This window comes from Aedes albopictus, chromosome 3, assembly GCF_035046485.1.
Source record: "Aedes albopictus strain Foshan chromosome 3, AalbF5, whole genome shotgun sequence".
Classification (NCBI taxonomy): Eukaryota; Metazoa; Arthropoda; class Insecta; order Diptera; family Culicidae; genus Aedes; species Aedes albopictus.
Window position 1 is genome coordinate 175,982,240 of NC_085138.1, and position 15,199 is coordinate 175,997,438.

The window sequence follows — 15,199 nt, forward strand, 5'->3', positions numbered from 1 at the left end:
ACTCATCACTATGGAGAAATGATCATCCTCACAGCTATTGTCGTGTTTTCCAATCAGGTACTGCATTTCAAATGAAATCCAATACCTGCTTGGGATGAGAGGCCCAGATTTCCCAAGGCTCCATCAAGCCCTTATCAAGGTAACCGCGTCGCTTTTGATAAAGTGCAGCACACTCACACAATAAATGCTCAGAGCTTTCGCTCTCAAATTTACAGAAACGACATTTGTTATCTTGTGATTTCCCAATTATATTTAGGTAATATTTGCAAGGGCAGTGGCCTGTTACTAGTCCAGTGTAAATACTTAAATCATGTTTGTTCAGGTTCACTAACCTTTGTGTTTTAGATGCATCTGGTTCAATGAATCGTTTAGATTGACGACAATCTAAAGTATTCGACCAGATAAGTTTTATTTTAGATTTTTCAATGTTCCTTAATTCCATTTTTAGGGCACAAGGAGCTATTCCAAAAAATGGCTCAGGCCCAATGAATTGTATGGATGACCCTATTTTTGCTAACTGATCAGCTTTTTCATTTCCTTCTATTCCGCAATGTCCAGGAACCCAGTACAGATAAACCTTATTGCGATAGGACAATTGCTGCAGTAGCATGGTACATTCCCAAACTAGTCTTGAATTTTAAATTTTGTGCTTCAAGGCATTTAATGCTGCTTTGCTATCCGAACAAATACATATATTAGCATTTTTGTAGCGCCTTTTGAGACAGACACGTTTTTCCATACAAACTTCAAGCACTTTAAGCGCCTCCTTAGGCTTAATCGATTTTGCTCAAATTTTGAACGTAGCTTCTGGGAGTTCAAAACAACCGATTCAGGAGGTAAGACTACTGTGAAAGCAGAGAAGCAAGCTTTGTCCAAGTTGGACCGTTACGCCTAGAAAAAGAAGAAAAGGATTAAACGATACACTAAAACCTCTTTTTATGCATGTTATTTTTATGAACTTTAAATTTATACACCTTTTTATGTCCTGCATAAAAAGAGGGAAAGCTAATATTGTGCATAATATTATTTAATAATGACGGGAACTATTGCAACGGTAGCCAGGGGCTGTTTATAAGGGAGAGCAAAGGAAGGTTACAGGGGCGTTTCAGGGGTTCCCAAGGGGTTACAGCAGGGTACCAGGAAAGGTACCCCGCTACAGCGTAGGTCTCACGTGCGTTACACGGGGTCCGAGTGGATCTCAAGGGGGGTTCGGAGGCATTTCAGGAAGTTCCAGAGCATTTTCGACGGGATTCAGCAGTGCACAGTAGTCCACGATCCAGATTTACGAGGAAAGATGCATTCAACGCCTTCAAATGAGTTTTTAGGCCAATATAAGGTCCTCTTTAAAAAGTGCATGAAAATAAGGGTGGTCCATATTTTCAAAGAAATTGGTATTTATTTGCAAGAATAACTGTATACATTCTTCGGGGAAGTTGTAGATCTATTTGAGCAAGTTTGCTGAAGACACTTTTTATGTAGCTTTAAAATTGACCGATCTAGAGGTATTTTTTCTGAATAAGCTTAGGGTGGTTTAAGAAAAACCGATTTTCTGACGTTAACTTTTTCCGTTTCGATTATGGCCACTTTTGCACCCGGAACCAAAATTCATGATCTGGAATATTACATTCATATGCAAATCGTGAAGCTTCAGCAATAAGAATGCACAAAAAGTGATCGAAAATCGAAATTTATCATTTCGACTTCATGATAACGATCGCATCGCGGCCGCACATGGTTTGTTATGAATGCTTGACAAATTCTATCGTTGTTGCTATGATCGCGCGATGCCTTCCAACCGCGATACATTTGGGGTCCTATCATGATCACTAGATTTCCATCCTTGGTTACGGACGAGTTTTCGATGGTTCGGAGTCTCTCAGGTGCGTTACATGGAGTCCAAAGGGGTTTAAGGGGGATTTTAGAGGCATTTCAGGAAGTTTAGAGACACCATTACAATACCTTTAGAAACTCCCCAGAAATACTATTTGATTTGAAGGTTCTCTTGAAATCTCCTGATGCGACCCTGACCTGAAATGCCTCGAAACGCCTCTGAAACCTCTGTAATCCCATCGAAACGCCCTTGAAATCATCATAATCAATTTTAAATGCCTCTGAAACCCCTTTGGACGCATTTAATAATTAGAGTCCAGAATCCTCCTGAAACGCGCTTGAAAACACCATATGTTGCACCTACTTTCATCACTGCCGCCCTTATCGTTACACCTGGAGATCACCAAATCGACAAAACGATCCTGATTGACGGATGGTACTTCTCTGACATCATAGACTTCAGGATTTAGCGCTAACATCGACTCTGACACTACTTGGTGATGGTAAAAATGCGCCAAAAACTTTTCGTGATTAACAACATACCATACCGACGGCCGCCTTGGTACAATCTGGAGCAATTGAAGCAACCGGATGTTGCCACCGTATACGCGCAGAATCTCGTCGGCATTGGCGGACGAAGGCAAGCTTAATGATGCCCTTTTCGATGACTGCTGACCGCTGAGTACGATAAAGGCAACCATCAACAACGCAGCTGAAACCAATGTTGGGTATGTGGAACGGAGCTGTAGGAACGATGAGTGTAGAAAGATTTTGTAGGAAAGGCAAGCAGCGAGGGCGGTCATGCACGAGACTTGACAGAACGTGGATCGATATATAAAAACAAAGAAACAGCGGATCCGCCTCTTCCGGGAGAGAAAGCGCTACCTGAAAGAAGCGGCGTGCGAACAAATGAAACTGCTGTGCTGTTCCCAACAAACACGGAAGTCCTACCTGAAGTTCAACGCATCCCGCAGAGGCTTCGGGCCGCGAACCGAAATGGGTAGGGATGAACACGGGAGCTTCTTGACGGACGGAGGTGAGATGATCGAAAAGTGGAAGCAGAACTACGACGAACGTCTGAATGGTGAAGGAAGCGTAGACATGGAGGACCTGTGAGAGAAATGACTACATCAGTACTGCAGGGAACCTCCCACGTTGAGGGCAGTAATGGATGCTATCCAGCTCATGAACAATAAGACAGCTGATACTGATGGTATAGGAGCTAAACTCATCAAAGTGGGCCCAAAAAAGTTGGCCTGCGTGCACCGGCTAACATTCAGGATCTGAGAGGCCAAACAGCTACCGGAGGAGTGGAAGGAAGGGGCCATATGCCCCATCTACACGAAAGGTGACAAACTGCAAAGTGTGAAGACTACCGAACGATCACAATCCTGAATGCCGCCTGCAAAGTGCTATCCCAGATCATCATCCGTCGTTCTTCTACTGAAGTGAATGAGTTTGTGCAAAATTATGAAGCCTGCTTCGTCGACGGCCGCTCGATAACGAACCTGATCTTCACCGAGCGGAAAATGCCTAAAAATTAAGAATTTATTGTTGCAGATCACGATACAACTTTGATTAGTTTCATAGAGCCACCCCTTCCTAAATTATGTCGTTATTTAACCTTTAATCTTAGGTTTTATTATTTTTTTTTATTTCAATTGGCAATATGCTAAACAACAATCATATTCACGAGGTATCAGAAAAAAATATTGTAAACGCTCAATGTAGACTCAACATTCGTCAACATTCAGTCAATTGCAACCTAATTGATACAAACACATGAACTTTTTTTCATCAACACAAATTGACATTACCTGTAATCAAAACTCATTCTCCCACGACAGTAGTGACGGCGAGGACAGCACAAATTAACAGTTCACTTCGAATGCTTTACAACAAGCGTCAAAGTGCCGCCATTATTTCCACGTGTTCGACGTAAACATTAATCAAGCTGCCGCCGGTTTGCTCCACTTCTGTCCTCAAACTTCAGCATTTGCAAGTGTTTAGGTAGGTGCCTTCATCCACTAACGATTGACATTCTGTTGACTTTGGCTATCGGATTTGGTTTTTGCTGAGCCGGGAAAAACAAAATGCATGGAAGCTCACGGAACATTCCCCGTGTGCCTTTGAACATCGCGAGCGGATCGCGTGTCTTGCCGAGCTTAATCTGTGGATCCATCATAATTGCTAGTAGGTAGGGAGAAACATTTAGTGGTTAATTGCCATGTGATAGGTTCAGCGGATACTGGCAAACATGTCACCTGCTCTGCTGTAGGTTGGCGGTGCAATGTGCCGCTTAAAAAGCAGTTGCACTCTATTGTTTACATCGTTAGCACGCTTGTTCCGTCTGGATATCGATCATTTGCAGTCTAAGCGGCGATTTGGAGGCCCGGTGCTTGACCTACTGGGAGCTTCTGTTGTTCTGATATGGTGGTGCCGCTGACTGATTACTATGTTTAGTTGTGCGTATTCGATTATTATTATTTCACATAAAAAAGACAACATATCTTGTAATATGAAACAATCAGTAAAAGCCATCATCAAAAAGATATATACTAAACATATTATTAAACAATGCCATCCCGTTTTTACTAGAAAATTTAAACGTAATTACATAGGATATATTTATGTTACCGAATAAAAGTTAATTGCATTTGAATCTATGCGTCATTGTACTTATTTTTGTTCAATTTTTGTTCATTGTGGCCAAAATATTGAAATTGTTAACGAAAACGTTTAATTGTCAAAATCGTAAAGGTACTGCAAATAAAAAAGTTCTCTTTATCCTTTTCTTCATTATCGTCCACTTTTTTTCTTATGCTTCGTCTTCTTAGTGTAATTTCTATGCTTCTTCTTATGATTCCCATTATTTTTATTTGTTCATCTACCTATTTTTCTCTAACCGTTTCTTTTTTAAACTTTTTTTTTTTGGTTTTCGTCTTTTTATGTTTAAATCTGGATTACTGCACAAATTTATTCTGGCCTGCTTACTCTCACACTAAATTTGACGTTTTAGCGGTGTCGGCACCTCTCAAACGTCAAATTTTCTGTGAGAGTAAGCAGGTCAGCATAAATTCGTGCAGTGGACCATTCTATTTCTCATTTTGGTTGGTGTCATAACCCAGCTAGGAGAAAACTTGTTCGCCTGTTCACCGTTGAAAACCACCTATTGCTTGATAGAATGAAACAAAATTTCATTAAGTCACTTTGCAACTCTGGAAGTGCTAAGTTTGAAAGCAAGCTGTTTCAGTGAGGGCAAATTGAAAGAATTCCTCTTTCCTCTTTACTAAATCATCTTGCGAGTGCAAGGTTACAACCGATTACTACTGTGTCTGACAGTAATAAACGTTGGTATCTCATTCTGGTAATAAAGGTACAAATTTACAAGCATCGGATCCTCCATAAATTTTGGAAAGCTTCGTTTCCTCCCAGGAAATTGTAAGTTGCAATGTGGCCTACAATCGAGAACGGCTCATGAAACCATGGTTTTATGGTCGCAGCACACATTGTTGGTTGTAATACGTGAATTTAAATTAAAAGCCTTCGTTTAATATCTTTAATCCCGCTCAGCTCCACAGGCTCGCCCGTATCGGAACGCTTATGCCCAAGGATGCACACACGTGTGTCTTCTCTGATTGGTGCTCCAGCTTCATTCCGTATTCGGAGAATGGAATGCCCAACGTAATCGCCAGCGCCGTAGTTATTGCGTGTTTGTATCCGTTTGACCGGGTCTGTGTACCCAAAAAGGTGTACATCTACGCTCCAGCTGTGACCACTGCAAAGCAAGACCACGCACGGCTGGAGTAGCCGGAACAGAACCATGCGCCTAGAAGGCCTACTTGTGTTGGGGACAATGGTTCAAAATGCCCTTCTGGTAACGGTTAAAGTTGATGAATGTTTTTTTAAGATTGTTTTAAGAGGAGACAAACCATCATCGTTTAGCAAAAACTCAAAAGCAGTTTTCTCGCTGAAATCTCAACCAAAGTTAATAAAGAATTATCACTGCACTCTGGCCACCATTTGGATAACAGTGAAATAATTTTCAATGACGGTTTTGTGACTTAGAGGAAGAAAACTGCTTTTGAAAAATTGATGATTGTTGATGACTGAATGATAGTTATTTGAGCCTTAAACAGAAATAGAGGCTAAAAATGAAATGGACAACTCAGACACTATGTTACAGTAGGTACACCAATATTGCTCGAAAATATCATGTAGTGCCTTTTTTATGAATCAGTATATAAATTTCAAACAAAGCATTTGAAGCCGACTTCCCCCACAGCTGGCCGAAAGCTTTCTGTGGACGGCAAATACGTTGAGGGGCAGAATTAAAGCCAATGCAGAACGATACATATATACGAGCGCACTGGGAAATGAGATTAGGATAAACCGCATCACAAAATTCGTAGCAGACACATAAATGGAGCCATGGAAAGAATCGTTGGCTATTTATGCCTCCAACCAACAGCGACGACGCGCTATGGCTGAAGGCAAATAAGACTACGCAAAACTTTACCACCTGGAGAGAATGATCCAGATTTTGGCCTCACGCGGAAATAAGCAAGAGCCAGCTTGGAAATTGTGCTGTATTCACAGCAACATCCCCATGCTGCTTGTTTACAGATGTACATACATACAGCCGCAAGAATGTGGCCCAAATGTCGATATCTAGCAACAAGCACGAGCAAACATTCATAACGGTGCATAAACGAAAATTATCCCTGAGGTGCAATGATGCAGTAAAAGCTTTGTCCAATGGATAAAGAAAAACTAAAGATTTAAAAGCTAATGTATGACTATTTCTTTCAAACCTCATGTGTATGATCAATAATATGGATAAAAGTAGACGTAGGCACCTACTACTGCTCTTCATTCTCATTTAATTCTCGAAGATATACGGGTATTTGTTTATTATCGTACAAATTGGTACGAGGGTTTCAGAATTAAATGAAATTTATCTCACGGATGGGGTTCATTCATGTATGAGCAAAAACAAAATTGAAAAATCAAGGTCGCCTAATTTTCCGGAAAACTCCAATGGAAAATAAACATTTTCCACAAACACCACCTACTTAGAAAATCATAACTCAAGAACGAAGCATCGTAAACACATCTTCTTCTTCTTCTGTATGGATCGACGTCCGCATTGGAAATTGACCTGCCTCTCTTCAACTTAGTGTTCTCTGCGCATTTCCACAGTTTTTAATTGAAGGGCTTTCTTTGTCTGCCATTGCATGAATTTGTACATTGTGTGGCAAGTACAATGATACACTATACCCAGGAAGTCGAGAAAATTTTCCCGACCGGAACAGGAATCGAATCCGCCGTCTACGAATTGGCGATCCACAGCCTTAACCACTAGGCTAACTAAAGACACATTTTCGCAAATTTTCTCTGCGATTGAAAAAAAAAAATACAAATGAAAATTGTTTTCCACAAAATTTTCCACTATTAAGGAAAATCGGTTGGAAAAGTCGGAAAAGCTATTTAGGAAGTCCGGAAAAATTAAGAAAAAAAAACAATTTTGGAAGGAAATTACATAAGCTACACTCTGTGAAATTTCCAAGATGTGGTTTTTCTCCGTTATGACCAATTTTGTGGAAATTGTCCAAATGTGCTATATAAGCTGTTGGGGACAACTGGAATGCGGATAGCCCCTACCTATTCCGCCGCCGCTGGACTCGCGGGCGACTGAACATCTGTCACCCTTTGATGTCGACACAGCGCATACATGTGTAATTGTTATGAATGAATGTTGTCCGAATGTAATGTAAATAAAGTTAGTTTGTTATTGTTCGTTTTATCGTAACAACGCGATTTTAATTCGTCGTCCGAATTATATGTTTTAATTTGTTTCTCGCGCTAATGACCGCAGTACGCGAGTTCGGCCACCACGTACGGGCGCGGGATACAAAAGTGGCGACTTCGGGAGTGGCTAATATTGTGAAAAATAGCTAATTAATTAGCCACCGTGACACCCACGGCGAAGCGGCGAAGGATGAGTGAGGGTAGTGCTGGTCAAATCCCGTCGCAAAATGGGAACCAGCAGCCTCCGACTAACGTGCAGCAGCAGTTTCGACCGCCGCCGGTAGTGAATGTGCCCCCTCCCAGTGTGAGTTTTCCTCCGCCCGGACAGATGGACCCGTACTTACTGTGGTTCCAGCAGCAGCAGCAAAGTTATGTTGCTGAACTTTTCCGGCAGCAGCAGGAGGTGATGCAGCAGCAGCAGCAATCGTTCATGGCCCAGCAGGAACAGTTGATACGGAGCATCCTGACGTCGATCCAGGTGCAGGTTCCGTCGAATCCGGAGGCGATATTGGACTCGCTCGCCAGCAATATAAAGGAGTTCAGATACGATCCGGAAAACAACGTTACGTTCGCTGTTTGGTACAGTCGGTATGAGGACCTGTTCGAGAAGGATGCCAGCCGGCTGGATGGTGAAGCAAAAGTGAGATTGCTGATGCGGAAGCTGGGAATGTCGGAACATGAAAGGTACGTCAGTTTCATTCTACCGAAAGCGCCGAAGGAGTTCGACTTTCCGACGACGGTGAAGAAATTGAGTGCTTTGTTCGGTGCTGCTGAGTCCGTCATCAGTCGGAGGTATCGTTGCCTGCAGATTTCGAAGCAGCCGCAGGAGGACTACGTTTCGTACGCGTGCCGCATCAATAAATCATGTGTGGAGTTCGAGTTGTCCAAGCTTTCGGAGGAGCAGTTCAAGTGCCTCGTGTTTGTGTGTGGACTGAAGTCGGACAAGGATGCGGAAGTGCGGCTGCGGCTTTTGTCGAAGATCGAGGAGCGGAACGATGTGACGTTGGAGCAGCTGTCCGAAGAGTGTCAACGATTGTTGAATTTGCGACACGATACGGCGATGATCGAGGAGCACTCGACCGCCGTGAATGCCCTGAGGACGAATCAGCAGCGGTTCAAGAGTGGATCACCGTCGAAATTCCACCAGTCCGGTGGGGAGAAAAGTGGTTCCGGATCAAGTAGCGGCAAGGCAATTCCGGAAATAGCGTGCTGGCTCTGCGGAGGAATGCACTACGCCAGAGAATGCAGCTACAAGAGCAGCAAGTGCAACGATTGCGGCAAGGTTGGCCATAAAACTGGCTATTGTAGGAGTGCAGCGAAGGTCAAGCCCCGGCGATGGAAGCAAAATGTCGCATCGACGAAAGTAGTGACCGTCAACTCGTGCAGTGTGCAGCAGCGTCGGAAGTACGTGCCGGTCGGGATCAACGGATCGCCAGTGCGTCTGCAAATCGACACCGGTTCCGACATCACCATCATTTCTTCGGAATCGTGGAGGAAGATTGGCAGCCCTTCAATGACCGTGTCGACGGTCGTAGCCAAGTCAGCGAGCGGTAGGCAACTGCAGATTGAAGGTGAGTTTGCATGCGATCTTTCCATTGATGGACGAGTGATGCGTGGCACGGTACGTGTTACGAAGGAGGAGCTCCACCTACTGGGTTCCGACATGATCGATGTTTTTGGATTGTGGTCGGTTCCGTTGGACTCCATTTGTAACCGTGTCAGCAGTACTCCAGCCAGTGTGAGCAAGCTACAGGCCGAGTTCCCGCGAGTGTTCGCTGGTAGTCTCGGGCTCTGCAAGAAAGCGAAGGTGCAGTTCCAGCTGAAGACCGGAGTGACCCCTGTGTTTCGGCCGAAGCGTCCGGTTGCGTACGCGATGTACCAGGCAGTCGACAACGAGCTGGACCGATTGGAACGTGCGAAGATCATCACACCGGTAGATTTTTCGGAGTGGGCAGCTCCGATTGTGGTGGTTCGTAAGGCGAATGGGAAGATCAGGATCTGCGGAGACTATTCGACGGGACTGAATGAAGCGCTGCAACCTCATCAGTATCCGTTACCTCTGCCGCAGGATATCTTCGCCAATCTTGCAAACTGCACGGTCTTCAGTCAGATTGACCTGACGGATGCGTTTCTGCAAGTGGAGGTGGACGAAGGCTCTCGTAACCTCCTGACGATCAACACGCATCGTGGTCTGTACCGCTACAATCGTCTTCCGCCGGGAGTGAAAGCTGCGCCCGGAGCATTTCAACAGCTGATCGACACGATGTTGGTCGGGTTGAAAGGAGTGAGCGGCTACCTGGACGACATTGTTGTTGGCGGCGTCGACGAAGAAGATCACAACAGAAATCTTCGTGCGGTGCTGCAGCGGATCCAGGAGTTCGGGTTCACCATCCGAGCGGAAAAGTGTAGCTTCGGGAAGAGCCAAATCCGCTATCTGGGGCATCTGTGCGATCGGCACGGAATACGGCCTGACCCGGCAAAAATCGAAGCGATCCAGATGCTGCCTGCGCCGAAGGACGTCAGCGGAGTTCGTTCTTTTCTGGGCGCAATAAACTACTACGGAAAGTTCGTGCCCAACATGCGAACGCTTCGGTTCCCGCTCGACGAGCTGCTGAAGGAAAAAGGAGAGTTCCGTTGGACCACCGAGTGTCAGCGTTCCTTCGAACGGTTCAAGGAGATCCTTGGTTCCGACCTTCTGTTGACCCACTACGATCCGCGACGAGAGATCATCGTTTCGGCGGATGCTTCATCGATCGGCGTCGGCGCGACTATCAGTCATAGGTTCCCCGACGGTTCAGTGAAGGTGGTTCAGCACGCGGCACGAGCGCTTACGAAGGCAGAGATGGGCTACAGCCAGCCGGATCGCGAAGGACTGGCAGTGGTGTTCGCTGTAACGAAATTCCACAAGATGATTTTCGGCAGGAAGTTTCGTTTGCAGACCGACCACGCACCTTTGGTTCGGATTTTCGGCTCACGGAAAGGAATTCCGGTGTACACGGCGAACCGTCTTCAGCGCTGGGCGCTGACGTTGCTGTTGTACGACTTCACCATCGAGTACGTGCAAACGGAGAAGTTCGGGAACGCCGATGTCCTGTCGAGGCTGATCAACAACCACGCCAAGCCTGACGAGGATTACGTGATTGCGAGCGTGATTTTGGAGGAGGATTTGCGGTTTGTAGCGGACGAAGCAGTAAGCTGTCTTCCGCTCAGTTTCAAGTCGGTGGAACAGGAGACGCAATCCGACGAACAGCTGCGCAAAGTGTACCGGTATCTTCGAGAAGGCTGGCCGGAAGAGGCGAAGATCGTGGATCCGGAAATACGCCGGCTCCATGGCAGACGAGATTCGCTGTGCACCGTTGGGAAGTGCATCATGTTCGGAGAACGCTTGGTGATTCCCGAGAAGCATCGGCAGCGGTGTCTGCGGCAGCTGCACCGGGGACACCCCGGAATCCTACGAATGAAGGCGTTGGCGAGAAGTTATGTGTATTGGCCGTCTATTGATGAGGAGATTGCCCAGTACGTGAAGGCGTGTAAACACTGCGCTTCCGTAGCAAGGAGTCCACCGAAAGAAGCACCCGTTCCGTGGCCACGTCCAACTGGCCCATGGAAGCGAGTTCATGTGGACTACGCCGGTCCCATCGACGGAGTACACTACTTGCTGGCAGTCGACGCGCATTCGAAGTGGCCGGAAGTGGTGCCAACACAACGGATCACTTCCACAGCCACGATCAGCATCTTGAGAAGCATCTTTGCCCGGCTGGGAATGCCTGAAACGCTCGTCAGCGACAACGGGACGCAGTTCACGAGCAGCGAGTTCCAGCAGTTCTGCAGCGACAGTGGCATCGATCACGTCACCACGGCACCGTTTCACCCACAATCGAACGGTCAGGCTGAAAGGTTCGTGGACACGTTCAAGAGGGCGTTGAAGAAGATCCAGGAGGGGAAGGTCGGCGTTGGAGAAGCGTTGGATGTTTTCCTGTTGACCTACCGCACAACACCGAATCGACAGGTTCGCGAAGGTAAATCACCGTCCGAAGCAATGTTCGGCCGGCGCATCAGGACAAGTCTGGACCTGCTTCGCCCTCCACCAGAGCGCCCACCGAGTGACGAAAAGGAAGGAAACCGAAGGAGCTTCTCTGCACACGATGCCGTTTATACGAAGGTGTACAGCAACAACAAGTGGCGCTGGGCACCTGGAACGGTGTGTGAGAAAATAGGCAAGGTGATGTACACCGTCTGGGTTGAGGATCAGCGGATGGTTCGAGCGCATGTTAACCAGATGCGCAGTCGTGGCGGCACTACACCAGGTAGCAGCAGGCCGCAGTCAGCACTGCCTCTAGACGTTCTGCTGGATGCGTGGAGCATTCCGAGAACTGCGCCGCCAGTCCCAACACCATCCTTGTTCCCGACGTGCACCGCGGACTCGTCAAGAGAGTTCCCACCGTTGCAACCTGTGCCGTCTGCGTCCTCGTCGGTGTCTACGTCCATGTCCTCGTCATCATCGTCATCTATGTCTGCTACGTCAGCATCCCCGGAGTTCGCATCGGCAGATAGCGAACCAGTTACTCCGGTACAGCTTCCACGAAGGTCTTCCAGAGCTCGAAGGCCTCCGCAGTGGTTCGACCCGTACCATCTCTATTGAGAAGGGGGGATGTTGGGGACAACTGGAATGCGGATAGCCCCTACCTATTCCGCCGCCGCTGGACTCGCGGGCGACTGAACATCTGTCACCCTTTGATGTCGACACAGCGCATACATGTGTAATTGTTATGAATGAATGTTGTCCGAATGTAATGTAAATAAAGTTAGTTTGTTATTGTTCGTTTTATCGTAACAACGCGATTTTAATTCGTCGTCCGAATTATATGTTTTAATTTGTTTCTCGCGCTAATGACCGCAGTACGCGAGTTCGGCCACCACGTACGGGCGCGGGATACAAAATAAGCCGATAATTTAACCCTATTAGGCCCATATAGCCGAGGCGGTAAACGCACGGGTATTCAGCATGACCATGCTGAGGGTGACGGGTTCGATTCCCGGTCGGTCCAGGATCTTTTCGTAAAGGAAATTTCCTTGACTTCCTTGGGCATAGAGTATCTTCGTGCCTGCCACACGATATACACATGCAAAATGGTCATTGGCAGAGGAAGCTCTCAGTTAATAACTGTGGAAGTGCTCATAGAACACTAAGCTGAGAAGCAGGCTTTGTCCCAGTGAGGACGTTACGCCAAGAAGAGGAGAGGAGGAGGTTGTTGGGGTCAACATGACCCAGACAGGCTCGCTGAACGCGCACGTCGTAGAGCGCCTAGCTTGACATCCTAGGAGGGTATAAAAATCATAACTTGAGAATGAAGCATCGAAGACACAATGTTTTTTTATGAAATCGTAAGCAAATTCTGTCCATAGGGCCCATATAGCCGAGGTGGTAAACGCACGGGTATTCAGCATGACCATGCTGAGGGTGACGGGTTCGATTCCCGGTCGGTCCAGGATCTTTTCGTAAAGGAAATTTCCTTGACTTCCTTGAGCATAGAGTATCTTCGTGCCTGCCACACGATATACACATGCAAAATGGTCATTGGCAGAGGAAGCTCTCAGTTAAAAAGTGTGGAAGTGCTCATGGAACACTAAGCTGAGAAGCAGGCTTTGTCCGTCCTCACTGGGATGGACCAGACGCCAAGAAGAGGAGAGGAAGCAAATTTTCTCAGCAATCAAATACAAAATGAAAAAAAAATCCAAGAATAATTGGATTCCACTGTTGAGGAATAACGGCAAGAAAAGCCTGGAAAACAATCAACAAAACCTGCTCTGCCATGATTCTTCTTTGACGTGTGTGATGCTTGGAAGAATCCTTGGAGGACTAATTGTAAGAATTTATTTTGGAATCCTTGAGTAAACGCCTGAAAAAACTGCTTGAGGGATTTCTGAAGAAATCCCTGGAAAAATGTTGGGCAACTTATTGAAGAAATTCTTAGAGAAATTCCTACAAAAACGCAAAAGGAGATTCCAGATTAAATTCCTGAAGAAAGCCTAGGGTAAATCCTAAAACAATTATTGAAGGAAACCCTTGAGAGAGTCCCGGGGGAATTTCTGAAGAAGTCTCTTGATGATTTTTTGGAATAATCCCAGAAGAGTTTTCTAAAGCAACACCCTCAAAATATCCCTGACAAAACTCTTAGAACAATCTCTGAAGGAGTTCCTGAAAAAAACAATGGATAATTTATTGAAGAATTTCTTGGAGACAAAAAATAATATCAAGATACATTCCTGAAAAAATCTCAGGACGAATTTCTGAAGGAATTTATTTGCAGGGTGTTCATGAAAGAATTCATGGATGGATTCCTGCACAAATCCGTGGATGAACTCCTAGAAGATTTCTTGAAGATAATAGTAAAAGACTTCCTTGTTGACTTCTTGGAAAACTTTCTGGCTCGTGTATGCTTTTCTCTAAAATTATCTTAAAGAATTGTTATACAAATTGCTGGAGGAATTCTGATCGAAATCTTTAAGTAATGCTGGACAAATTCTTGAGTGCATGCCTGGAAACGATGATGAAAGGATTTCTGAAATTTCTGAAGGAGCTTCTGAATATATTTTTGAAGAGACCCCGAGATGAATTTCTGAAGAAATCGTCAGAGGAATACCTGAATCAATCCCTTAGAAATTCCTGAATAAATCCCAGGAGCAATTCCTCCTGGACGAATTACTGAAGGAATTGTTGGATGTATTCCTGCAGGAATGCCTGGAGGAAGGTATGGAAAAATTCCAGAAGATTTTCTGAGTTTCCTCCAGAGTTTCTGAGTTTTCTCCAGAGATTTCTCCAGGGATGCCTCCTGAGTTTCCTCTGGAGTTCCCTCCAGGCATTCATGCAAGAGTTCCTGGAATCCCTAGCAGAGTTTTGGAAGGAATCCACGTAGTCATTTCAGAAGAAATCTATTGAAGAGTTGAAGAGTGGAGAAATTTCAGGAGGAAACCTTGGAGGAATCCCTGGAGCAATTGGCTTCTTTAGTGGTGTTGAGATAATTCCATATTCACAATCTACATGCCAAACTGAGCCGAAATCCAAATTTTCATGAACTTTGGTGCCCGGGAACCTATTTAAACATCTATTTAAAGTTTGTATGGGAGCGATTTGTCGAATCACCCCTCGTCGCATTTCGTACTGTGCGGAGCTGTCAAGCAGTTGCCCAGCTGTCAAAAGGTGATTTCAAAAAATCTTTTTGTAATTGAATTTAGGTATCAAAATAAAGTTTTAAAAATCTTAAAAAAAATCATACTGGCTTAAAAAAAGGTGCTGTTTCGAATAAAATCAAAAAATCAATATATTATTCTTAATTTAAAAACCCAATTCTTGAAGAATCCCTGGAGAAATGCCTGGAATAACTGCTGGACAAATTCCTGATGGAATCCCTTGAGGAATGTAAGGAGAAGACCGTGGAGGAAAACCTGGAGGATTTTTTTAAGGTCTTCTTCTTCTTTGTGGCTCGACGTTCGCATTGGAACTTGGCCTGCCTCTCTTCAACTTTGTGTTCTTTTAGCACTTCTACAGTTATTAATT

General features: G+C 45.3%; 2 protein-coding genes across 3 annotated transcripts in view; both read left to right on the plus strand.

The window, feature by feature from the left end:
- The window catches only part of LOC109403733 (acetylcholinesterase), a 104,532-nt gene that overhangs the window by 40,797 nt on the left and 48,536 nt on the right, over window positions 1-15,199 (plus strand). The gene's annotated exons all lie outside the window — the stretch shown is intronic.
- LOC134284282 (uncharacterized protein K02A2.6-like) lies at window positions 4,924-14,550 on the plus strand. Its single transcript, XM_062843033.1, has one exon. It carries the CDS (start codon window positions 7,832-7,834, stop codon window positions 12,281-12,283), a length of 4,452 nt encoding a protein of 1,483 aa, XP_062699017.1. The 5' UTR covers window positions 4,924-7,831; the 3' UTR covers window positions 12,284-14,550.

Coding starts and splice junctions, on each gene's coding strand:
- LOC134284282 (XM_062843033.1), top strand. CDS start 7,832: ATGAGTGAGGGTAGTGCTGGTCAAATCCCGTCGCAAAATGGGAACCAG.